Genomic DNA, 26949 nt, shown 5'->3' with positions numbered 1-26949 from the left:
TATAATATCGTGCATTCATAACGACAGTATCGATGTAGCAGAAATGACCGTATACCAGAAAGTTCGAGAGCAAAATTCGTTTGGGAATTTTTTTCCGACGGCCTCGACGAATCTGCCTAGAAACACGCGGACCGCCATATGCTCGCAGCCGGCTCTGCGCGGAATAAAAAGATCTTAACCGTGTGAGTACAGAAGAGAGGCAAAGGAACAAAGAAACTCGCGCTCTCGTCTAAGGCTGATCGCTCGACAAGTGGTCGTACGTTGTACTTTCTATCTGGCACGATTGTTTTTTACGTAACCAGCCATTACGAATTAAAGATGATTAAGGAACGGGCGCTGTGCGCGCTATTTACAAGACTAAAATTTCACTTTATCTGTGTGTCGAAATGATAACGCGTTTTCTAAATTGATCTACGAAACTTCTAGACCTTGATCTTTTCCCCCGATTAACTTGCACGATGTTGTTTCATATGTCGAAACTATTGCTATTATCGCCACAACTATCGATATTATCAAAAATCTACTATCATAAAACACCATCGATCGTCGAAACGAACAAGCGGAATAAAATACTCAATATAATCTAACGTAGGAACAAACAGCTATAAAATCGAGTCAGGTGTGCCGTGCGTTCTTTCGTTTTAATTTTAACGCAAACTCGCACCGTTCGGTTGCCCGTCGTTTAACAAACGAAACGGAGTAGGTGGAAAGTTTCGCGGGACCGACGACCCTGCAACTATCTCTCGGCTGTTGGACGGCTGAAACCTTGCCAAAATCACGTCGCTGCAGTTCGTTCGGTCGAACAAGAAAAAAAATTGTCCGTCGCGAGCTGGCATACGCGCGATAGATAGGAACCGACAAGCCTTAGCCGAGATAAAAACTGCGAAAAAACAAACAAGCATTCGTCGCGTACGCTGCAAGTGACCGATTAGAGAGGCGTGCATGGCTAGAAATTTTTCAACGGAGAAATTTTCGCGGCCAAGAACGTTGCGCGCTATCGTTTTTAACGGCACGTCCAAACAACTCGTCTATTCTTGCGTCGAAACGACGTAACGTTCTCTGCTTATTCGCTGCGCTTTGTTGTCTCGCGAGTGCAACAAACCGAAATGTACAGAAGCGAAAAGAGTAAAAAAAAAAAAAGAAAAAGAAAAGAAAATAGAAAAGGAGAGGGAGATGACTTTCTGAAAAGAACGGACTGACGATCACGTCGAGAGAAAATACGCCGTGTTAGGCTCCGGGTCGAACAGCTTCGCGAACCAGCCACGTATAATTTAATGTGTCTAATGATTCGCACTGCGCCGCAAGAACGTGAGTGGCGTACCAAGGTCGTCGTATTTTTAGTTAGGCCAATGTTTAGTTGGCCACGTTGGTCGGAGATAGAGGGACCTTGAATTTTGCGGATAACATCTGTGGTCTTATCGACGGCCCCTGATAACTTTTTCAGTACTAACCTAGTATAAGCCAGTCGTTCAAATATTAATCGAGGAGGCGGGCGAAGCCGCACCTGAATTTACTTAACAACACTGTTAGAACGCATTTAAGACCTTCTTCTCTGACGATCGCGAAACCGAAGACGATGTATCCCCATGATCGACGATATTTTTTTGTTTTCGTTTGTTTTCTCCTTCAGATTGCGCGGCTCTCGAAACTTTGGGTATTTAAGCGTTTACGATCGTGGTACGTCTGCGATCGTCGTTCGTTCGTCTCCATGGTGAAGAAAAAAAAAAAAAAAAAATAAGAAAATGGCTACGTTTGTCTAATCTAGCAGATAATGCATCTTGCTATGAAAACGAGAACACTTCGTATTCCTTCGGCAAAGTCGAGTACGTTGAAACGTTTACCGTTATTAAGCGAGTTTACCGTTAACCCCCGCCCCAGCGAGCGCGTTCGCTCCACGACCCCCCAAATATGCATAGCGTACAAGCGTGACGTACAGTAAAAAGAGAGCAAATTGTCCGTCCCAGCGAGTGAGAAAAAATGGCCAATAAGTCGGTAGATATACCGTAATGACGTTACCATATGGTACACGCACGTCAGAGTCAAATGTCTCTCGAATAATATAAAAGAGTGTGACAAAATTGGACGACCTATCACATCCTCTTTCGTAATTGGAAACGAACAAGCTGCAAAGTGTCTCGTGACGATGTGTTTCACGATTATAATTACGTACAATTACGGTGTAATTGCAAACTTTTCAAATTGGTAATACACGATAACGTCTGTAAAATATATAATGATAAAAGAAAAATATATTTTATAATTACGTTGCTCGATATATATATATATATATATATATGGTAATATGCGTATATGTTTACATGTGTAAAAAACATATAAATATATATATGTATGTATAATATTCGTAAATATAAAATTATAAGCAATGTCATAATGCTGTCGTATCGGCGATATCGCGGCAGCGGCGTGTTTTCCGTTAACAAACGTTAATGGGACGACAACACTGATACAAAACTTAACGATGATTTGGACAATACGAGCACGGCACGTATACATATATATGTATATACATATATATGTATGTATATATATATATATATAGAATGAAAGATCAATCGTCGATAAAAGTGACATTTGACGCGATTCGCGAAACTCAAAGTATTAATAAATCGGTAATACTTTGGCAAATTTCTTCGAGGATTTATTAGGTGTACACAAAGAGAACAGTCTGTCGCTGCATCGTTACTCATTAACTTCTTCTGTACTTTCTTTTGCCTTCCTTTCTTTTTTTTTTTTTTGTTTTAGATCTTTTTCTTTCATTTTCTACTCTTTTATCGTTTCTTTCTATGAAGAGGGGTCTTTTCGATCTTACTTTCTCTTTTTTTTTCATTAAACATGGTAGAGATTGCGGCAGATACTTTGTACAGTGATGCCAAACAGTGATGGTTTCTTTCATCGCTTTGTGCCAATTAGAATGATCGTAGCGAATTCGACGAGTCGAAAGAACGAATGTATCTGCTGTTCTTTGCCTGTAGTCATCCGCGGAGAGCGTCTCCGCTCTATAAAACGTATCGGTCGCGTGTAATCGCGGCATATTTCGTTCTAACCTGGAGATACAGGGAGCGAACGAGGCGCGCGATTTAAACGGATTTGCTCCCGGTTTGATTTGATCGAATGGCCGAACGTTTATCCATTCTTCTCCGAATTTTCAGTAAACGACGAAAGATGAAAGGCGAAGCACAGAAGTTAAAAGAAACAAAAGAAGTAAAAACGGATGATAGGTGAGCAGATAAATCCCTTCTAACGTCGCGAATTCGTTGATAACCGCGGGAACGTTATGACATCATGAAATGCAAATGCAAGGTAAATGGTATCATTTAAGTAATGATGATATCAATGATTTTTGTAACGCATGCCAATTAGAAGAAGTTTTAATCGTCCAAGCAGACAGTAGTGCTCTTTCACCGCAACCAAATAAAAAAAAATATATATATGTATGTATATATATAATATGTATAATCATTCTTATAATTCGTGATTTGTTAGTGTTTGATATAACTGCACAAGTCTTTTAGTTACTTTATATTAGAGCGAACCGCTACACCGCAGACAAATGCGGCCACGATGTATCGACTGTCGATAGAAAATAATGGAACAGCATAGAAATGCCCTGTGAAAAATCAACAGAAATCAAAGGTTCAAGTCAACCCCAAACAGGATCGTGCGTGACAGATTTCCAGAACGACCATACGAACCACGATCTATGTATATATGTACACGGGGTGGGGGTTGTCCACTTCTCTGTCGAGTCCTCGATCGTTGATATTCTAATGATTTTTACTAGGGCAGAGCTAATAGTAAATATTCTTACCTTGCGAAGTTCCTGCCAAGTCCGGTGGTTGCAACCCGTGGCCCAATCCTGGAAATTTCACTATCGTCACACGTAGCAACGAACATTCTTTCGCACTATCGACCGAACAACGGCCTGTACGCAACATCGCAATTAACAGAGACTCGATGGAAAGAATCTTCTATAATCGTCTTCTAAAACTACTTTGCTTATAAGGGGAAAAAATATGAAAGGAAGGATAAAGAAAAAATAGAAAAAAAAAAGAAAGGGTGTGAAATAATCATATCAATGTCCTGTCGAGTTTCGAACGCAGAAACTAAAATAGCCAAAAATCACGGGAGGGAAAACTATAAAAGGCAACGCAAACGGGGTTAAAAGAAAATCGTGCTCGATGCGTGTGTGAGGGGTAGACGATGAAAATTGGTCAATGCGTACAGGCCCAGTAGAAACGCGAATGATGTACGTACCTGACAATGGTGTATGCTCCGTGGCTAGCGCTGCCATACTGAAATTAAAGCTTCCAGGCGTGGGGAAGATTTTCGTTTCGGACAAAAAATTCGGGGTGGACGTGTGTTCGGATTCGGCCTCGTGCTCGTTACTGCTGGCCGACGCGGGTGGCCGGTCCGACGCCGCAGCTCCAGAATCCGACGAGTCTTCGTTGTTGCCTCCGTTACCGCTGTTACCACCTGTCAGCTCCAACGGCTCGCACTTGATGTTGTCTTCCAGGGGGCTGTTCTCCTCGTGCACGCCGTTACCCTCGACCTTGCTCGACAGATGGTTGTTCTTCACCATCGAGAAATCCGTGGGAGTAGCGTCGTTGTTGTTGAGAGGCGGCGACGGCACCCTCGGCTTCTTCGCCGACTCATCGTGCGGATCCGGTGTTCGTCTCTCGTTCCTGCGTATCTGCGCTCGACGTAGCAATTGCTGCACGGTCGTCGGTGTCGGGGTTACTGGTGTGGGCGGGGAACCACCCCGGGGGAAACTCTCTTCTGATTTTTCGTGAAAGGGAAGGTGGTTACCACCGGCAGCCAACGCGCGTACATGGGATAGCTGCAATTAGAAAGGAAAAAAGAAAAAAAAAACAGAAGTAACGAAAAGGAGCATCATGCTCGCCGGTAAAACGGTGGCGGTTTGTAAGGTTGAAAGAGAAAAGAGTAATCAAGGGAAGAGATCGTCGACGAAGAAAATACTCGATATATCGCTCGACGGTACCACGCATGCCCGCCAGAACACGATCACGATTGCTCGCTTTCTATTTGTAATGCAATCTGGTTATCTTTGTTTGCTTGACCTAGGACAATTATGGATTGGAATCAAGATGGATACACGTTCTGCACCGAGATAAGGTGTTCTTTAGTTAAAAGTCACGTCTCTATCAGAGATAACATTCAAAGCATAATCAATTTGCGAGGTACCGAAGCTCGATATTACTCGGATATTACATATGGCCGATGGGTTGCTGTGTGTTCCACGAACGCTAGAGAAGAAAATAGCAAGGAAAACGATCGGAGGAATGCTTACCTCGTCCCTGTCTGTTTGGTCGGCCTGTTGCGTAAGTCCCGATACCCTGAGGACTTCGGCAGTCTTCAAAAAACTGCTAAGGGAACGCTGATGCACGTTCACTTCCCCGTGATAGATGAACTCCACCAAAGCGTGCAAGTCGCTGAACGCTACGTCTTGAAGTACTATCACCGGGTGTTTACACGGTGTGCTCTGCAAAAGGGCAAGCAAGGAGGAAAAGAAGAGACATTTTCTTGCAATGGTTACACATTGACGTTGCACTCGATACATCGCTGGTACGGTGACAATAAAGAATGTAGAGTTACACGATGGATCGGCGCAAAATCGCGCAACACGGGATCAGATACGATGTCTATGTCTTACCTTGAGCAATTCTCTAAAATAGGGACTGCATGCGGAAAGTACGACGCGGTGCGCTTTGAGGCTTTTGCCATCGCAGGCCAATGTGACGTCCACAAAATCTTCATCGTCCCTTAAGTTTTCAAACGCCGACGTTATACTGCTTTGGTAATTGTTCCATCGCAGACAAAAGTGTTGCGTATCTACCATCGTTATATCTATTCACCTATAATCAGAAATAATGTACGCTATTTAAACCAGCGAAAGCTTGACACTTATCTTATCGCTTAATAAAATATGCCTTGGCTGGCCGAGTCTTGACCAAGCAACATTTTATAACGCGAAATCTAAGGAGATTGGTCCGATTCGAGATGCGCGCCAGCGTTACGAATATGTGCACCAACGTCGGCCAGGAAACGAAATTCGAATGCTGAAACTTTCTAGTTGTGCACGATAAATCGCGAGTCGATAAGTCTGCAGGTCGATAATTTTTGATAACCGCTATTTCGAAATAAAAAGTACTGTTGCAAAAAATAAATAGGTATGTCGCGAACGAGAATCGCGCCTCGATCTCGATGTCTTTCTAAAACGAGTACGTACGATTCAGACGAAATAGAGAGAGAAAGAGAGAGAGAGAGAGGAGAGACAGAGAGACAAAAATTCGTCTATCCGTAAAAGGATGGGCAAAGATTACATAATATTTCGGTATCGACTGATATTTAACCAGCGTGTTTACCATAGGTGTGGCATTAGAACAGATGTTAATTTCCTTACACTTCTCGGAGCCACGAAAACTTATATAACTGGCGAATTAATACGCAGATTCGTTTAATAGGGACGAGATGGACCAGAGATGTCGTGCACGAACATATGTTATTAATTCGAATGGAATGAAAATACGGGAACGTAAACGTTCCCGTTGCCGCGCGTGAGCTGTAAAACGACACTTTGAAGTTTTGCGGTATTTTTACGTGGCACCGAGGAGAACGCGAACGACCAGAGAGAAAGAGAAAAAGAAAGAAAGAGAGAGAGAGTGAGAGAGAGAAAGAGAGAGAGAAAGAGTCTAGTGTACCTATATTCCGAAAAGTCAAAACGGTCTTTGCAGATCTCGCGTGCAAACGGGAATATGTATGTGTATCGTCGACGCGTTTCGCTGGGCGAAACCGTGCGAAACGAGAAAAAATAAAATATCGTCTGTACGACGTCGAGAGTAGAAGAATAAGAATTAAAGAGTGCATGGCGTAAAAATAGAAGCGAAGGATTACACTACTTTTTATTTGCACCATACAAGAAAATTAGGTCGCCAAGCTGGAGTGAAGCCAGAACATACGATTAAATAATTCTCTTCGCCACTTATAAAAGCGCAAGCATTAAATGTATGCTGATAGTGTTATCTTAGCAAAATGATAAAAAAAAAAAGATCTTAAAACAAATTTACAGTGCTCGTTGCCCGCGCCGTATGTGTGTGGTGTATCGCCATGACAAAAGCTTCGATATAGAACGGAATTAATGATCGTCGATTGTTTTTTTTTTCTTCTGTATTCTATAACGCGTTATTACGATAAGAAGAAGTATGGATACCGTATACTATTTTACAACGTTTCCGTTGATAATCGTATCGCTGATTCGAAAGGTATTTTTGCGTTGGTCGACTCGCCACTTCGAAGAAATAGTAATTAAAGTACACACGGTCGCGCACAATAGAAACCGTACACCGACAAACCGGTAAATAATATTATGCCGCAATATTTTGGATACGCTCCAAACGATTATCGCCGCTAAAGTAAAAAAAGAAGCGAATAATTCCTTCTTCTTTTTCTTTTCTTTCTTTTTTCTTTTTTTCTCGCAGATACACGTTTATCATAAAGCCCGGCGCGGCGGTGCGATTCGGAAACTGTTTTTAGACTTTTTAAGTTCGCTATCGCACACTGCTAAATTTATATGTGACGAATTCGAGATAAGTTTCGCAGTGAAAATCCTTGCAGCAATTTTGACGATAGAACCCGACTGGGACGCACGCCGATTTAGGCGAAAACACCGACAAAAGAAACTTATTTGCTGTATTACGATATACGAGACACACGTATTTTCTTTCTAAAAAAAAAAAAAAGAAAACAAAACACCATAACATTTTTTAACGTTTCTTCGGGTTAAACCTAGTGCCACGATTATCGGGAATTATTCGCGAGAACGCGATCGATCGAGGATCGACGCGCACAAGCACATTTTTCGAAAACTGTCAAACGATTGCGGCAGTAGAAGCGAAACCGTGGATCAGAGTGAGAAGAGGATAAGACCGGTGCACGTTATACGATACCTTTTCCTCAGCGATCGCGGCTAAACGGCAGTTACGCTTTTCGTATTTCTAAGGCACATTCACCACACATTATCCAGAAAGTAATCACAGTTCGAAGAAAGTAGATGCGTTATCGCGAAAGCACACCTATCACTCGTCATGCCGCGTAAGCTAATGACCGAAACAATGAGCCGAATTGAAACGCTCTGCGTTTTATCTGCACAACGCCACCTCGCAAAAAAGTGCGCACTTCACAAGTTCGCGAAAAAGTCCCCTACACACGGCCACTAGTGCTGCTTCGTCGTGGCGGAAAGTCATTCTCGACGGACGGGTCCGGAATCGACGCCGGTCCACGACGCGATAGCGTCGTCGTGTTCATTCCTCGCGCTCGATCTTCGACGAGCACGAGCAAAATCTGCGATTGGCAGAGAGATTATCGATCGATTAATTTAATCGGCGAGGACGCGTGCGAAACGTGATCGAGTTGACAAGACGGTCGCGCGTCAAATGATCGAGGAAGGCGTAATTTAGCCGGCGGGTAAGAATGCCGGAAGGAACGAAAGAGGCGGTTAATAGGAAGAAAAAGAGGAAGGAAGAAAGGAAGAGAGGAAGGAAGGAAGGAAGGAAGGAAGGAAGGAAAGAAGGAAGGAAGGAAGAAAAGATGGAAATGAAAAGACAGAAAGAAAGACGAGAAAGAAGAGGAGTGCGAAGGAGGGCGCGGGGGAGGAGCGGCGTGCGGTTTCGCGCGTGCCACGACGCGTACACCGAACAAAAGAGGGAGAAAAAAATGTCAAAGGAGAGACAGATAGCGCGTTAGCTGTCTCTCGTTCCCTGCTTTCAACGGGCAGAGAATGGCGATTCGTCGATGCTGACCGAGGAAATCGGCAAGGATCACATGTCGCGCACCGTCACAGAGCAAAAGCAACGAACGAAGGAACGAACGTGTGCGTCCAAACGGAGAAAGAGAGACACGTAGAATAGAAGAATCGCGAGTTGTTGGAAAAGCGGAAACGTCACGATCTTCGGGAGGAGCACGTTGGAGCGCACAGCAGTCCACCGGTGGCCTCTTTCTCCGTCACATACCGTGCGAACTAACCCCCGAAACGTCACGTCACGACTGTGCAGCTGTGTGCCTTCGTCGACGCGGGCGTACGTCGCGGCGCGGCAGCGAGGCCGCACGAAAACGTACGAAAAGCCGGCGATCGCCGGTACGACGAGCGAGAACGACCGACAAGAGGGAGAAAGAGGTATCGTCTGACGAAGAAAGACGTCCAGAGAGACACACATACACACGTATAAGCGTGGGGAGGCACACATAGACAGGCACACGAACGGATGGACAGACGGACAGATGGACAGAGTGACACACAGGCAGAGAGGGACAAGAAGAAGCGGGAGGAAAAAAGAGAGCGGGAGGACGAGCTGAGAAAAGATAGGACGGAGGCGTCGGGCAGATTTTGTCGGGAATCGCGAAGTACGCGAGAAGAACGCGTCTCGAATTTTTGCCACCGATCACGCTCTTTTTGTCATACCTACGGCGAATAAGTTTTCTACCGATGTACAAAGTAGAAGAGATCGTGCACGCGTATTCGCGGCCGAGGAAAGGTGACGAGGTTTACCTTGCGGCACTTGTCGTGTTAGACACGTCGCTCACGTGCGTTCCGTTCCTCCTGCCCCTCTTTGCTCGCGATTCAGAAGCGCATCCTTCGAGCGCAGGCTGCGCCGCTTTTTCACGCGCTCCGCTCCGCGCTTCCTCGCAGGCTGAAGGAAGAAAAAGGAGCCTCGAAGCGTAGCGACACACGTGTCCCTTGGGTACGATCGCGAGGTCCGCTGCGTGTTATCTCGAAACCGGTGAACGGAGAGAATCGGCCGTGAAAGTCGGCAACGATGACAACGGCGGCGACGACGATGATGATAGTTGCGGTCGCGCGCGGCAGCGACAATAGCGGTATAGCGCGCGTTGCCTAAAAAGCAACCACTCTTTTCTCTTTTTCTCCTGGTGTCTCACTCGGTCGCGCCGCGCCACACACACGCGCCCGCGTTCGATCTGTGCGAAGACGAGAGGAGAGAAGAGGGTTGTGCCGCGAGAGGATAGGCCTTCAGGCAGCGAGACACGAGGGGAGAAGTCTGGAGCTCTGCTCGGCGATACAACGCCCAAGCAGTGGCACACTACGCGCGCGGGTCGACGTCGTCGCGGAAAGAAAGAAATAAAGAGACAGAAAAGGAGAGAAAGAAATAATATTGGGAGCAGCGAGAAGAGAGAAAGGGACGAAGAACGAGGGGGAGGGGAGGTGTATCGCGTCTTTTAATCCATCATCGTTTTCTCTGTCCGGTTGGCTCGTGTGCCGTAAATCGTTCCCGCGAAATACGAAAACACCGGCAACGCGGCTGTCAGAGGCGGCGATCTCGCGGCAACGCGCGGGAATTTCGAACCGGCTCTCGCACGCACGACCCACCTAGCCACGTGTTTCTCTGTTCGGGATGCAGGCAGCCACCGTGACGCAAATTGCCGCGCGCTTCACTCCGGAATGCGAAGCCTCTCTCGCCGCTGCGTTCCACCGAGACACCACCACCACCTCCACCACCACCACCACCACCAGCCAGCATCAACCACCACTACTACTACCACCGGAGCCCGAGCGTGTAACCCGCGCGCGTGGATTCGCGGATGATCGCGGATGATCGCGGAGACACACCAACCGTTGACACGTCGTGGAACAAAGTCACTGTCACGGCGGCGCAACACGTTCCGCGAGCGCGTTTCGAAGAGGGAGGTGGAGCTCTCGTGCGAGTACGAGGGTGGAGTGACGGAGACGAAAAGATAGCGGCAGAGAGAGGAGAGAAAAAAAGTAAGGTGTGCGTAACGTAACGTAACGCAAGGTAACGTGTCGCGTCGTGCCGTGTCGTGTCGTGTCGTGTCACGACGACACCACGAGCCGAGAAGCACCGAGAGTACGGCTGCAGCTCCCGAGTCTGGTTAGAACTAGCGCAGGGGGGAGGGGGGAATGTCGCCCGCCGACCGCCGTTATTCTTTATCGGAGCATGAGACATCTGTCGTAATAAGTGCGGACTAAAAAATAGTGCGTACGCAGAGAGAGAGAAAGAGAGGGAAAGAGAAGAGAGTAACGGAGAAAAGAGCCCGGTGCCTCGATGGTGGGGAGAGCTTTATGCCTGTGGTCGCATCGGCCGTGCCTCCTCTTTCACCCCGCTGTACCCTTGCCCAGCCCACCTCTTTTCTCTTCTCTTCTTCTCTCCTCTCCTCTCCGACTCGCTCGTTCCTTCGCAACCCCCCTCACTCCATTTTTCTCTCTTCGTCGCACTCACGACTCCCCTCCCCCCCCCCCGGTTTCTCTTCCACGGGTTCACCCCACTTTACCCGTTAGCCCACGAGACGAAAATGCGCAAAGCTAACGACTTCCAATTAAAAGCGCTGGAGCTGGAATTTTAAAGGCGCCACCACTGCCTACTTCGGTTCGCGCGCTTCGGCTACACCGGATTATCGTGGATAGACCGCCACGCCGCCACGCCGCCGCCCCGACTATCCGCTTCCGACTTCCCCGATACCATCGTCCTAATCGTCATCGCCGCGGTTGCAGTTTCCTGGCCGCTTATCGAAATTTCCTCGAAATACGCGTCCCATCATTCTATGAAATTCCCGAAAGATTCGATATCCTCTCTGCTGGTCGCGACTCGCGCTGTTGCCTTTGTTACCTCGCTCGCCGATAGCTCCACAAAGATCGAACGAAAACGCCTATCGAGTTTCCCCGTAATCGTTCACCGATACGTATGATACTTTAACGAGGGACAACGCTTACTCTCCGTCGACTAGATAGTCTACCCATCCATCTATTCGGCAGCCGGCCTGTCTCGCGATCCCTCCTGCCATCCTGCTCCTGCTAAGCTCGCGCCCGCAGCTACTACCCCCTCCGCCGGCACCGTAGGCGACCCCACTCGATTCGCCCCTCAAAAAATCATTACGCCCTTCCGCGGGCTGCGCATGAACGCGGTTTTAATTCGCTACTAGAAAAGTAAAATGTAAACGCCGTTGGATGAGAGGGACGAGGAGGAGGGGGTGGGCCGAATGGGAGTTGGTGCGGGCTTAGGAAGGACGAGGGGACGAGAGAGCGAGGAAACGGGCGAAAAGGGCGGAGGGGCCGACGGGAGAAAGACAGAGAGAAAAAGAGGAGGGTAAAAGCTGAAGGAAAAAGCGAACTACGGAGCGAGATAGTATGAGAAAGATATAGCAGAGCGACAGAGAGGAGAGCGAAGTTTCGCGGACGTAGTCGAGGACGAGGCGAACGAGGACGAGGAACGCGACGACTGTGAGAGCGCGACGTAGGACAGATCCTTTTTCCACTGCCGCGGCGGAAAGAGGAGGATCGGAAGAGAGAGGACGACGGAGAGATAGAGAGGGAGCCGGGAGAGAGGAGGATACGCTCCCCTACTTCTCTAGGGGTTCCATTGTAATATTTATTGATTGGATTCCTAGGAGCCAAAGCTGAGGGCTGTGGCACCTATACTTCGACTAGATTGCCTAGAAATGTTTCCGTACGCTCGGCGAGAAAGCCCGTTTTCCCGATTCTCTGCGTTTTCTTCGCTCGAGTCAGCCGGTTCGGAGAAACGTTCCACTGACCTTGGTCGAATAATTCACGGCAAATAGCCGTGAGCGGGATGCAGCTCCATCGGTTACCGAATAAATTCCATCCGTGAAAAGGACGCGCTCTCGATTGTTAATTTCCACCTCTGGCAAACAAAAAATCGAAAAAAAAACGAAAAAAAACAAACACGTGGGAAAAAATCGCGCGCACGTAGACGTTAATCCTTTTATACCGAAATTGATTCAGTGGCAAAATCTATCTAAATAAAACGCGTTTATCCTATCGCGTTAAATCGTGTCTGAAAAAAAAATCGACTGGCCAAACAAAATGAATCGTGGCCCGCGGTCTATTTTCCCGAATAAAGTAGCTCCGCCGAAAGAACAGCACGTTTCTCACCGGATATTTCATTTTTTCTTAAAGGCCGATCGCACGGACCAACGGAAACCGGGCCAAACGCCAAATAACGAGCGAACGATCCAGAGAAAAAGGCCCGGTAAACCACGTCGACGTTATTCTCATTCAACGATGCGCCATTGAAGCAAACGAGTACATCGCCTTTTTCATCCCCTCCACGATCTATCGGTGAACGATACGTCGAACGTTGTTTCCTGCGGAACACAGGAGTCCATGAGTCAGTTGGCCTTGAACGCGTATATTCAGGATACCGCGCGTCGTTCTTCCATCGCGTACACCACGGCTAGACGCTTTCGCGTTAGTAAAATCGAGGTTACGCCTGAAAAATTAATGAACTCCGCGCGAGAGAAAACATAAGGAAATGCCGATAAATAACGGTGGCGCGTGCTGCGAGATCGTTTGCGCGCTAACGAACGCGTGATGTGTTCAGTCGTTTGCCGTGAAGAGAAGCGTCGCCGCGTTAAACGCTGAATCGCAGTAAACGTCGGCCGTGGATAATGCATAATAACGAGGAACGTAAACCGGCGCGCTCGCGCGCTCCATCGCTCGGTCGGACGAGCGAGGTCGGGTGTTGTAGTTTGCTCGGCCGAAACGTAGGGAAAATGCAGATGTTTCGACCGGTCCTTCGTGGCCACGTACACACAGTTTCGCAGCTCCACCTGCGTTAGATTCGATCGCGTGATACACGATCCTCTCTTTGTCTCGCGAACGAAAGCCTTTACGGTGTGTGCAACCTTGCAGGTGCGCGCGAATTTCGAGGACGGTTTCCGAAGAAGAAAAAAAATCTCCTTTCCCACGTTCGGAATCGATAGAATTCTGGCATTATTTATGCCGACCCCGATTCGCGTTACGTATCCTTAAATATGCAGGGGTCAATATTTTTAGCATAAGATTCACCAGTTTCAGCAGCGCAGATCCGATAATTGGGTCGAAATCAGAGGATGACTCGATTTCCATCGAGAACGGCTAACCGATGCGTATGTCACCTGGTGATGTGTGCCGTTGTTCCGAGTTCAAGGCTACCCATCGCGGAACACTGGACCAAGACATTCCTACCCTGTAACCGCCCCTACCGTCCCACCTTTCTTTCCCTCCATACCAGTTCACTCACACGCATTACCAACTCCCCACCAGCGTACGTCACGCGTCTGCTTCTCCATCGACTACCCCTCTCTGACCCCACACCCTCGCCGTTTAAGTAACGAGGTCTACGAAATCATGATGCTCTGTCGTCTTGCCCCTGCGAGATATTGTTCCATGAAAAAAACATTCGTCGATCGGCCGAAGAAAATATATATTTCATACAAGAGGACTATTTTAGACTTTGGAAAGAACGGCCGGATAATCGAGTCCTTTGTACTTGATAGAGCTACGCGGTTGAGCGTTTACGACCAACGTTGCTCAGAATTTTTCCCCGATATCCTTCCCCGTCGATAGCAACAGAGAGCACGTCGAGAGACTGCTCTCCGCCTTTTAAACGGATCGCTTTGTCGCGGCGATTCAGCCGGTCGCCAACGAAGATCTCGATGTTCCGCGATTAACCCTGCACCGTTAGACCAATTAACGAAGGGCAAAGACACACACATACAAAAAAAAAAAAGAAAAAGAAGCCAGAAGAGAAGAAAAAAGAAAAAAAAAACAGGAAAGAGAAAGTCATTTGTTCGTGCTCGTGGTGCCTGGTACACGAGGAAGCCTCAAAAGCGCCCTTTTCGGCAGGTTTGAACCCCGGTGTGCTCATTAACCCGGCGCACCTGCCAGTTAACGCGCTTGCCAACAACCGGCGCATGAATTCGTCCCAATAGACAGAAACTGCAGCGATAAAGAATATCATCCTCTTTAGGCACGACCGTACATGCGTCCTAAATGCACTCTACACACGCGAGGCTTTCGTGGGGGGTGAGGTAGGTAGCAGGGCAAGAATATGCGGGGTCTAGCCTTTTTCTCTCTTTCTCCCTCTCTCTCTTTCTCTCTTGTTCCCTTTCTCTGTGTGGGACTGCATCGTACGTACCCTCTCCGCCTTTTTCCTTTCTCTCTTCTCCTCCCCTTCCACCCACCCTGCCCCCCCGGTTCCCTCCTTTCCATCACCTCCCTCGTTCCTCATCCCTCGTCTCTCGCTAGTGTATTTCGTTCGAACCGGTACCCTTTCCCTCCCTCCTGCTGCATTCGCAAACATTTGGTGGCCGTTGACCTCGAACGGGCTAATCCGCCGGCAGCCAAACAACCAATTATTTCTTTTCATCGGTATAGTCGTGCTGGCCGATACACCGTGAAACGTGGGAATGTGTTAGGAGCCGACGATGCCATCGCCGCGTCAGGTGAGAATTGCTCGGTCAATTTCCTGCGATTCTACCTACCTCGGATTCGTTTATAGACAGACACGTTCGAAAAGCGACAAGTATTTAAAAGATTAACGACAGACCCTGCTTACTCGACAACGCACATACGGATTAGTTACGTGTACGTGTACCGTTGATAGTTTATTTTGCAACGTCATTGCATCCCGGCACGGATGTTCAATGGTACGGTATCTATAGCTTCGTACAAGGTGTTAAGAGCGATTAGCAAAAAAAAGTAGCAACGAAGAGTCGAGAAGAATCGAGTAGAATCGAGTAGAATCGAGGAGAAACGTGGAGAATCACGAAGAATGGAAGAGCGCCACGCGCCAGAAAGGGAGGCACATTTCCCTGTCTGCCTAGTAATAGACGCGCGCTACTTGCACCGCGGCCTAGTGCGTGTCTATTCCGATACTGTCCTCTTCCACTGCAACTACGGTTAACTATTGCTGCACTCGCGCTACTGCAGTCGGCGCCGATAGCTGCGTCATTACTTCCACTGTTCGTACGGCGCATCTCTAAAACCGCGTACTCTAACGATTCCAATTTAACTCGAGAGTACTTATTTAAAACTGCATTATCTCCAAGAGATGATTCCTATTCGTACTACTTCGATAGATCCTCCAGTGCATTGTTTGCATACTGGAAAACTCGGCTTAAAATGGTTTTCGCTAAAAATACCACGGCTTCGCGGGTCAGGTCGAAATGAAATCCGTCCATTCTTTTTCGAATCAAGGCTAACTAGTCGAGCGATACAAAATTTGCGCTCAAGACGTGTTACTTTTCCCAGGTTGTCCCCGGCTCCGATTTGCCGACCCACTTTTCCACCGCGCGATTAATTGAGACACGATGATCCAACGAATATTTCTGTCAGCGCTTAAAAATACTGAAAATAGGTCACCGCCTGTATTTTTAATTATACCACAGACGACTACGTAGACGATGTATCCGTCAGCATCCGTGATCCTTTCTGATTCTCGGCTCGATCGAACCCGCGACCAGAGAACAACGAGTCCCATTCGATTCAAGGGATCGCAAAAACGCGAGATCGGTTTCCATGGAATCCCGGAAGCGTGTCAGCTTCTCTCGAACGGATCGGGGAAGAATGGTCAGAGGGAACGGGGTTTCGGGCCGAAAGCAGTTCTTGCACCTTCGCCGGGACCGTTATTCTTCGAGGCGTCGGCCATTGAAGCACTCCGGAGAGAAAGGGCCAGGAGACGCGAACTTTTTCTTCGGGTCGCTCTGTAAATGGCGCGCGTTGAACTGCCAAGCAACGACTCGCTGACAAAACGCGGCGAATAGGCCAACCGACGAGGCAAACCGCGCGACCGTGACATTTTTTTCATCGAGGCGGTTGTGGGTGCGCGCAAGTGCACACATGTGCGTGTGGCACAGGACGAAACAAAGAAGCAACGAAAGAACCGCATACGACCGTTCGCATAAATACCCGGTGGTGACTCTCTCTCTCTCTCTCTCTCTCTCTCTCTCGTTCGCTATACCCTCGTCGATATAACTTTGAACGGTCGCGTGAGACATATGATTCGTCACGATCAGCTGTGGCCACACGAATTTTAAGGTGTCGCGGACCCAGCGGAACCATTGTTTCCCTCTAACTCGCCGGCTGTCAGTTACAATACGCGATGGATACTGTTATACCGTAATGATATGCGCGCAGCGCTAATTAATCGGGATTCCATGCGACATCCGGCCGCCTTTACGCGGAAAGAATTTCTACCGGTGAAACGTAGAACCGACGCGTCAACCTTGGCGCGTGTGTCTTTGATTTTTGCCAAACTTTTCCGTCTGACTGGCAGCGGCGTCGATGTTTTTTTGTCAACAGGCGCCCCGAAAAAATCGCCGCTTAAAAACCGACACGCTGCAACGACACGGTTTCGATACTGAAAGTCGATGGACTCGATGGTTCGGTGTTTTGAAATTCAAATTTTTTTCCATACTTGAGTCGGCTACACACGGTGGACGCGCGTCCGCGAAGAATCGACGCGTTCTTTTTCCTTTCCTAATCGCTCGTTTCGACGAGTATAAAGTTCATTCTCGTCGGTTGCCAGATCAACGCGTACATTCAAATGCATGTATATTCGCGAACGTCTCGCCAGTGCTTCTCATAATGGGCAGTGTTTCTCTGTAATGTACGCGCTAGGAGACTGGACGGAGGCTCCGTGATGAATTTCAATGAGCAGCCACGCGAAATGCATAGTTGCCTAGCAGCAGAATCTGGCCGCGATAAGATACAACGCAGACACTCCTCCCCGCCCGATCGTTTTTTAAAATCGTATAATCGAATAATCGTGTATTTTTAATCGGCTCGTAAAAAAAGGAAAAAAACTTCTCTCCGTAGATAAAGAAATGCAATCGACAGATCGGAGAATTAAAAGAAACGAAAATTATAAACTACAAACCGCCGTGTATTTGAATAATCGTGTACAATTCCCGGACGAGGATCGTAAATCGCGAGGCAAAGGCCACCGTTAAATCCTCGCCGAGGTTATTCTAGCATCCGGTTCGCCTAAATAACGTATTCAAGTCGGAGTCTAATTTCACAGATAACACACAGCCGTCGTGTAATCTAGTTACTAGGCGTCTAATCTAATCGGTCGATTCGGATTATGTGCATGCATACCTGCGCGTAGACAGTGTGCGTGCGAGTACTGTCGAGGCGAAAAATTTCGATCGGTTCCTAGCTTCGACCATGACTCGTTTTTATCCTTCGGAACGAACGTAGCAGAGTGTGCGTCGTTCGTTGAATCTAATTAGATGCTCATTTTTATTTAAAAAAAAAAAAAAAAAAAAAAAAAGAAAAGGAAAAGGAAACGCCTTCTAACCTGGACAATCTCGTATTTGCGAGAGCGTCGTGTTTGACGACTTGCGACTTTGTCACCATCCACGATTACCCCGCCATACGAGAAGGAGATTCTTCGTCTTCTCCTCCCTTCTCTGACGGCAGCAATTAAACGTTTATTTTCGCGAGCTACGAAAGCCGGCCTTTATCTCGTCGCGTATTGTTTCGTCCCGATTATCACGGCGGGAAATCTCAACGCGTAATAATCGCTATCTCTGCTCCGTAATTCGTCCTCGATAGAATATAAATCGACGCGGAACGCGACCGTGTTTCCTCGACTTCCTGTTTCGTAATACCTATCGCGGCCAACCCTGTACACGCCGCTTATTCTCTCGGTAAACTTGGCAAACTATAGACGACGACGACGATCGATTGCGGATCGCCTAACCGCATATCGATGTACAGAGACGAATCGGAGTCGGGGCAGGACGACGAAACGGAACGAAACGCACGGCGGCGAATTGTTGCGGTGAAACGAGGATGTAGGTAAGCGCGACGATGGTGTCTTTGGTCGAGATATAGTTTCGCGCTGGAACTCGACCAGAGAGAAAACGGGAGAACCGGAGAAGAGAAAGGGAGGAATAACGGGTGCGAGGAACGAGCGGTACCCTCCGCCGTTCAAGGAGAATAAACCGTTATCGGAGGATATACCCTTTTCCAGGTGCAGGTGCCCGCCAAGAAAATCAAGAACGCGTTATCGCCACGGTGGATCGCGAACAACCTCGACGCCATTATAATTTTATCCGGAACTAATTCACGTTTCGAGCGTGTGTACAGACCGCGCTCGATGCCTGTCGAAAGTGGAAAAGTTGGGTAGAAACTAAAGGTATTCTCGTGCAGTAGCACGAGAAAGAACGAAGAGCAACAGATACCTCAGTGGATGAAGTCGATCGAGTACCGGTTTTGCTCCGGGGGCAAGCGAGTCGAGCGACGTTACCCTGCCGTGAAGCGAAAACCAGGCCAATTGCAAATTGCGGGTGTAAGCAGCGATATCGCGTAGCGTTTAGCAACGACAGATTACTTGTCCCGATGCGTTATTGTTTCACGAGCGGACGAAAGGGGTTAGAGGGACGAGAAAGTGTAGATTATTCGAGCGAGCAAAAGTGTGTCGTTAGATCGGTGAGAATAAACTCGTCGAAGCGGGAAACAGCGTTTCGAAATGGCGCGAAGTGGTACACGCTAAACGAAGCATTTTGCCGACTCATCGAACGTCTCGTTTCGAACTAGCGGCGGCGGGTTGCTTAAAAATGGCATCGAGTGCACGGTCGTTCGTTGGATTGGTGAAAAAATCCGATGCTCGTTTGCGGGACGAGCTCGTTGAAAAGGCGGTTTTGCCGATAGAACGACGAGTGTGCCACCGTGGTTCCTCCTCTCGTATTTTGCGTTGCATGAGTTTTGCACGCATTTATACGCGCCCGCGCGTGTCTATATACGTGCATGTGTGGCTGCGACAAAGAGTGCGTAAGCTGGCGAGTGCGTGCGAGCACGGCTATGTACGCAGCCAGGAGAGAGCACCTGGGCATCTATGCGTCATTGTGGACGATAAAAAAAGCCGTAAGGCTGGCATAACGCAAGGAGAACGTCGACAAAACAGCGACGCGAGAGACTAGTAAAGCTGGTTTGTCTTTTCCCTCTTTTCTACGGCCGCTCCAAGTACGCCACAATAGCGATCGTCGACGCGTTCTCTTTCGACTGTTTTTGGTTCGCTCGGTCGTCCACCGATCTCTTTCGGAAAGAAGACATTCTATCGAAAGTATTTTAGGAGCCTAACCGCGAGAAACGCGATCCTTCGATGACATATCTCTGTATCTGTATCGCGAAAATAATTTTCAAGGCGAGGAGGAGGAGGCCCGAAAGGCGAAAGAAAGGAAACTAAAGAGAGACGGTAAACGACAGTTTGAACGTTCCGTGTAGCATCGTCGAAGTCTGTGGAGATCTAAAAGAACGGAATACGAAAAAAGGACGGGTATCCTTCTAGCGAGGACAAATTCGATGAGCTCGTAGGCGAGCGCCGAGAAACCTTCAAGGCTCCTGGATCATGGTTCCAAACTCACGTTCAAGGATCAGCTTTGTACAGAGGAATTTTTATTGGCTTCGTCTGACGCGCGCATAATATACGCGTGCAAGTGACTCGGTGAATTTTTTTTCAGAAGCCGCGTTCAGCGCGGTTCACCGCCGAGGGAGCGAAAGAGAGAGCAAACGAGATACGCTTTTTTATTTTTTACCACGTTTTGCCTCCCCTCGCCTCGTTCTCTCTCTCCTTCCCTCTGGTCGCTCCATCCCTCTCCCGGTTTCTCTCCACTCTCGTCACCCTCGCGTTTCCTTCTTCTTTCCCCGCTGCTCGTTCGGTATCGCGAGATCTATTTATACCTAGTCGGTCGGTGTTTTCAACTTGCAGCGGCATCGTGTAACAAACGCGCGTCGCTCGTAAAAATAGGGGATCTGCACGATACGTTGCACGTACAAGAGTGAAGAGGAGATGGGAAAGAGAGAGAGAGAGACAGAGACAGACAGACAGAGAGAGAGAGACAGACGAAGACGGACGAAGGAGAAAGAGAGAGGAGGAGCGGGAAAGAGCGAGAGAATTCGTGAAGCGTCCGGAGAGTCGTGCGTAGGGTCGAAACGACATCGTGAGAGCGCACCTCCATCGAGGTTCCTCTCTTTCGACGTTACAGAGAAATCGAGGAGAGGCGGAAAAGAGGAGGACGAGCTGTGGCAGCATCAGCAACGACAGCAGAAGGAGGAGGATCGAGATCCGCGACGTCGATTCGATGGTCGAGTAAAAGGGAACCACGTAACGTGGCGGCGTGCGATCGTAGAGACTCGCGTGGCTCTCGAGATCGACGTGACCTTGCGGATAAACGCTGGATTTCCTAGTACGATGATTTTCGTTCGTTTTTCCTAATACATCGTGGCGAGAAGCGAGAGAGAGAGGCCGATAGCGTGCACCGTAAAAGCGAATGATCGCCGCGATCGCGCACGACCAACTCCGCTTTAATTGAATCTGGCCAACGGGTTGGCGATTGCTTTCAGCTCGCGCGCACACGGTAAAGAGAGAGAAGGAGAGCATCGTATTACGAGACGTGGAATTTTTCGTGAATGAACATCGGAGAAAAAGAGAGGAAGGAAAACGAGCGAGTAGAGCGGAAAAGAGACGACGAGGTGTGGCGGAGTGCGAGATGGAAAGAGAGGATAAGAGAACGAGAGGGAGAGCGGTCGGTACGCAGGAGCGACTAGGAAAACCGGGCAAAAAACACGGAGAAAACGAGAGTGAACGAGGAGCAGGGTCGAGCTTAACGTACGTACACACGGTACTCGTAACACGCGGGCCGGAGCGGCGTGCGCGACAAAAGGATCGAGGCGCTCGCAGACGGATTACGTCATTTCCCAGGCAACCTCTAACGTCTGGCATTATATTCGTCTAGCGATCGTCTAGCCGCACGGCAATCCCTCCATGCACGGACAAACACGTTACTAACTAGCGCCGCTACGCGCGTCTACCTTTCACGGTCGCGCTGCTCTTTACACGCGCTATTCTACGCTATACATGCCGTAGTAAGTACGTATCTGTACGTACTCTAGCGCGACGGGTTAACTAGCTGCGCGTAGACACGCGAAACGTGTCCATGAACACCGACGAAATCGTGCTTACGATACATTCTCCACTTGGGTGCCTGATACGTGTGTTTGCGTGCGTTTCGCATACACGCAGGCACGTTCGAATAAATGTGCACACGTAGCCGCGGGAAACGTAGGCACATGCAACGGTCGCGCGCACACCACGCGACGAACAGACACGCGATAGTAAGGTTTCGGTGGTGTGCGTGTACGCGTGCATACTACGCGCGCGAACGCGAACGCGAGTCGCGACACACACGCATTTCTATCCATTTCTCTCGCTCTCACGGACACACGATCTGTCGTTTCCTCTGTGCCACACGCATACACGCATTCTCTCTCGTTCTTTCTCTCACACAGCCGGTCGGTTTGTCTTTGTCACGCACACGCTCTCTCGCTCGAACGTACTATCTATCGGACGCGTCTCTCGCTTTAGAAGCCGACAGGCGGCCGAAGGCCACCACTCTCAGCTGTGGACGTACCTTGATCGTTGAGCGCGAAGTAAAGTGTGGGGCTCCTTTGCCCGGTGTCCTTGTCGTCGATGCTAAACCCACCGTTTGACTGTCGGATGCGACGATCGCGACGAGCTAGCCTTCTTTTGCCGTCCTCCGCTGTCCGTCCTCTCTGTGTCGATTTCTGTGTGCCTGTCTCCTCTCTCGCCGTCTCCCGAGACGATCCACAGACCGGGAAGTCTGAATTCCGCACGAGATTCCCTAAGCCACGCAATCGTCGTTCGTGGTCTCGTGCGTTCCGGAGGATCTCGGGGACACTGGTAGGTCCATCCTCGTGAAAACGACGCACGACCAACGTACCACGACAACTGATCTCGTCGTCGTGCAACTCGCGCGTTCAAATTCTCCTCGTATGTGGTCGACAACGTGATTACGTTGAACAACGCGCGAATCCACACGAATCGTGTCTTCCACGACAACAGCGAACGCGAACACAATCGAAAAAAGGTGTCGTTGCTTTTTCTCGGTCAACCGTCACATCGGTCTTCCGTTTCTCCTTAGCTGGAAAACCACGCCGTTTGTTCCTGCCTCCGCGATGCAACAAAAATACAGACACACTTATTACTACTTTTCGCTGGCTTCCTCTTTTCGATCGTATCTCACTTATCCGTCCTGTCTGCTCGCATCAAGACGTTCGTCGATAGTGGATCTTGCACGTAGTCGAAGCAGTACGATTGATCCAGATATATCGATACACGCGGATGTCACTCGCGGCTCCGAAGGACGAACGGGTCGAAGAAGACACGTCCGTGATGCAGCAAATCGTCGTAGCAATCGTCGTAGCAATCGTGTACGTAGCGTAACACCCGTGGTCGCGTATCACGAAGAAGGATGATCCGTTGCCGAGGATTTTCCCTTCTCTCCCTTGTTCAGTGTTCGCGACGTGCGACGTGTGCAACTGTGAATCACCGTAAATAGGTATCGGCGACGATTCTCATCGACGCTCGAAAGACGTCCGACTATTCACTGCTGTTCCTTTTCTTCGATTGTTCTTTCTTCTTCCGCGTTGTGTTGTCGTCGTGGACGGAGATAACGCGCGAACAGAAAAGGAAAGGAAAAAAAAAAGAGACGATCGACGTTTACGCACTCCCGTGTGTGATCTTCGAAACGACGATAACGTTGCGGCCACGAAACGCGCAAAATGTATGAATGATCGGGCGGACGAAGATCGATGAGATTTCGAGGAAAAAGATCTAGAACGATGTATCGACGAACGTAGGATCTCTATCGTTGACCAGTAAGGAAGGATCCCGCGGTAAAGTATCCGGTATTATCTTGCGGGACGACACCATCGAGCGAAGGACCAGCTCCCTGCCGCTTCTTTGGGACACACCGGGGGACTACCTAGTCGTAGAGTGATTGGGAACGCGACTGGCCAAAGCACTTGATTCGCGCGCGGTTCGGTTTGCCCGTTGCTGCGCCTCTCCCGTGCAGTTTTTTCGGCGGTCTCGTGGTATGCGTGCATGCGCGTGCATGTATGTGTGCGCCCGCGCGCTCCTGTGTGTGTCCCTCGGACTTTTTCTCTCTTTCTCCTTCCTTCTCGTTCTTCCTGTCCCTCTCTCACTCTCCTCGGTGTTACACACGAGCGTGTTTCTTTCTCTGCACGCGCGCGTACCGGCTTAGCTCGCGCGCTCGTATTCTCTCGTCCATACGTCTGAATTTCCGTAGGTGTGCACGGTTCCTCTCTCTACACGCTAGCCGCGTGTCCGTGTGCGCGTTTACGCGCGTCCTCTCTCCGCGTGTATCTACACACGCCGTCGATGATGAGATCGTGTGTGCAAGCGTGACGCGGACGGTTACACGTAAGTAAGTAGTTGCGTGGCTGCGTGCATGCGAGCGTGCGTTGGTGCGTGCGTGGTGCGTGGTTCGACGTTGTCGTCGTCGTCGTCGTCGTCGCGTGGTGTCGTCGTCTTCGTCGTCGTGGTTGCCGTCGTTGTGTGGTGTCGTCGTCTCTCTACACGTTGGCTCGGATCCGCTCTCGTCGGTGCTGCGTGCGTGCGCGCCCTGGGTAGGCGAGGGTATAGTTACCGAAATGTTAACCTCGTGGAACCACTTTTTATTGAGTGTCGCAAAATTCATAGGAACCTCGCGAAACGAGGAGAGGGGCAGTGGCCCCCGTTCTCTCTCTTTCTCTCGGTCCGTCCCTTTCTTTCTCTCGATTTTCTCTACGTTGGCGGGGTTAACGCGTGAGAGGGGCGGCAACCCCCACCTATGCTCGCGCTCCTGCCCCGCGTCACCCCTCCGACTACACTCGACTACCCTCCTCCTCTACAGCCACCTCTTCCTCCTCCTCCTGCTCTTCCTCCTCCGCCGCCGCCGCCGCCGCCGCCGCCACCACCTTCTCCTCCTCCTCCTGTGCCTCTTCCTCCTGCTCCGAGCAGCCTGGTCCTCGCCAATTCTTTGGCCCCACCACTTCCTCGCTAGTGGTCCCCCAACCCTCGCTTTTGTCCCTCTCTCTCTCCCTCTTGCCCTCCTCGCAACTCCTCTTTCATGCAACTCTTCGTTCGTTCGTTCCCCTCGCCCGTCTCTCGAGTCTCGACCGTTCGCCTGCCCTCCCGTTCTGCCTCTTCGTCTCTGCGTTTCTCTCTTCGTCACCCCACACCCCGAACCTCGACCCCTGGCCCGCGTCTCTCTATCCGTGTCCGTTTCTCCGTCTTTTTCTCCCGACTGCTTTTCGCGCGCTTTTCCCGTTCTACTCGCCACTGCCTGCACCCTTCCTAACCCTCTCTCTGTTTCGTTTCTTCCTCATCCTCCCTTTCCCCTTCCTCCCCCTACTATTCTCTGCACACCCTTCTTGCTGCTTCCTTCTCTCTCGCATCGATCATCCGTCTCTCTTCGTCCTTACCGCTCGCGCCGCGCGATCTCGCTCTCTCTTAAGCTCCGTCTATCCTTTTCCCTCTCTCACTCGCACCCCTCCTTTCCCCTCGTCCTCTACTTCGAACCCTATCGCGGCATTTAGCCGTACATAGCCGAATTTACGTACGGATTGCTGGACATCAAATAGTCCTGCCGATTTTTCCGCCGAGCTGTACGACCCACGGCTCCTCGCAGTTACTCGTCCAGTCGACGTCTCTTTACGGACCGATCCTGGCCACCAGTTTCCTCCCATCTCTCCACTTCCGTCGAAGAACGTAAATCCATCGGCCCAGTCATCCAAGGATATCCGATCGAGATTCTTTTTGTCGTCCGTGATTTCTATTGACGCGCGTCGCTTTAGCGCCTCATCGAACCGGCAGACGCGGTCGTTTTTACAAATGCATCCTCCAATCGCGTTAACTCTGTGTTTTGTAACCAGCCTCGTTTAATCCATAGGGTATCTGCCAGCCTTGTAATTCCGATGCATCTGTATCAATAAGCTGCAAGATGTTTACTTTCGCCCGGTCCCATGAACGCTTTCGCCTCGAAGCGATAACACGTGCATGAAGATTCGCGGCCTTCGATCGAATCAACGACGCGATCGACGCTCTCGTTCTAATCGTTTTCGTCGTGAGACCGAATCGCGATCGAGGTATTTTATCGCGCGACCAAACTTCGTCGTGGCTTCGCTCGAATTTAGGCGGGCAGCGGTTATCTGAACGAGGATGCGCGGCATCGTCGCGCGACCGATCGTTTCCCAGAAAACCGTACTAAACCCGATCAGCGTCGACCTCAATTACAAGCTTCTTTGCGGATACAGCGAGGTCAACCAAGACAGCTACTTTACTTTTAAAACGCTAATGCAACGATCCTGTCTGCATCGAGTCGATCATAAGCTGCAGCTGTCGAAGCGACGATTTTGCGGTTTTCTTTTCTAGTCGGTTCCTAGATCCACGTAGCAGTTCGTGTAACTTCGAACGAAGACGTTCTCTAATGTCGTGGTCTCTTTGTCCCCTCGAGCGTCGACAGGATCGTCGGCAGGTGCTCCACGCGAGACCACGACTATCTCGAATTTCGTTTATGGGTCGATCCGCCTTCGAAGCCGCGTCCAGCCGAGTCCCAGAGCCAATTAATATCTTGCGGGTCATTAGCGAACTCCCGTTCGTCCGCCCTTAATTGACCGTCTTCTTCGATCACAGCGTGTGCACTGCTACGAACACGTATTTACGAATCTAATTGGTGGGCAAGATGCATGCGTTCACTTCGACTCGAGGTCGAACGTTACCCGTACACCCGGTCGCGAAAAACGTCTTCATTTTTTTCTTACATCATCGTATTAACCATCGTATTAATCGTCGTATTAATCGTCGTATTAAACATCACTACGCTCGTTAACCAAGAATCTGTCCAATCGTCACAATCGTCACGTGGTTACGACACCGCTTCTTTTTCTAGAGCATTTGCAACGTCGATTCCTTTCTTTCGTTTCGCTCGTGTTAACGCGCGGTGTAGTTTTCTACGTATCGCGAAAAAGAAAAAAAGAAAAAAAAAAAAAAAAAGAAATGAAAGAATGCGGCGTTCGTCAGTGTTTGCGCATGTGGCTGCGACCTGGAAAAGAAACGGCTCGTCGTCGATAAAAAGTTACCTCTGCATCGGGTAGATATGTATGCCATTTCTAAAAATACCATTTCTGAAATAGCGTTTTCGGCCGCGCGTGCACGTACACGTTCGCAGAAATCGCTCGTGCATCGTCGTCGCTATGTATCGGCTATGTAGCACGTAGCATCGTGTTGCGGA

General features: G+C 49.4%; 1 protein-coding gene across 14 annotated transcripts in view; it reads right to left on the bottom strand.

Moving 5' to 3' along the window:
- Positions 1–24438, bottom strand: part of br (broad-complex core protein) — a 58746-nt gene extending 34308 nt beyond the window's left edge. The window contains exons 1-6 of one of the 14 annotated variants that reach the window (XM_069125146.1): positions 8907–9194; positions 7986–8379; positions 5693–5894; positions 5330–5521; positions 4276–4858; positions 3830–3889 (exon numbers count right to left, since the gene is read on the bottom strand). In XM_069125146.1, the coding sequence (XP_068981247.1) occupies positions 3830–3889; positions 4276–4858; positions 5330–5521; positions 5693–5878 (1021 nt within the window). In that variant the 5' untranslated portion in view covers positions 5879–5894; positions 7986–8379; positions 8907–9194. The other 13 variants (XM_069125148.1, XM_069125142.1, XM_069125152.1 and 10 more) reach the window with 13 other exon arrangements.
- Between the last annotated feature and the right edge of the window lie 2511 nt (positions 24439–26949).

The sequence above is a fragment of the Bombus flavifrons genome, chromosome 12 (assembly GCF_040668555.2).
Source record: "Bombus flavifrons isolate JBK064 chromosome 12, iyBomFlav1_principal, whole genome shotgun sequence".
Classification (NCBI taxonomy): domain Eukaryota; kingdom Metazoa; phylum Arthropoda; class Insecta; order Hymenoptera; family Apidae; genus Bombus; species Bombus flavifrons.
The sequence above is the reverse complement of the archived record's forward strand: the minus strand, read 5'-3'. Positions and strand labels throughout refer to the sequence as shown.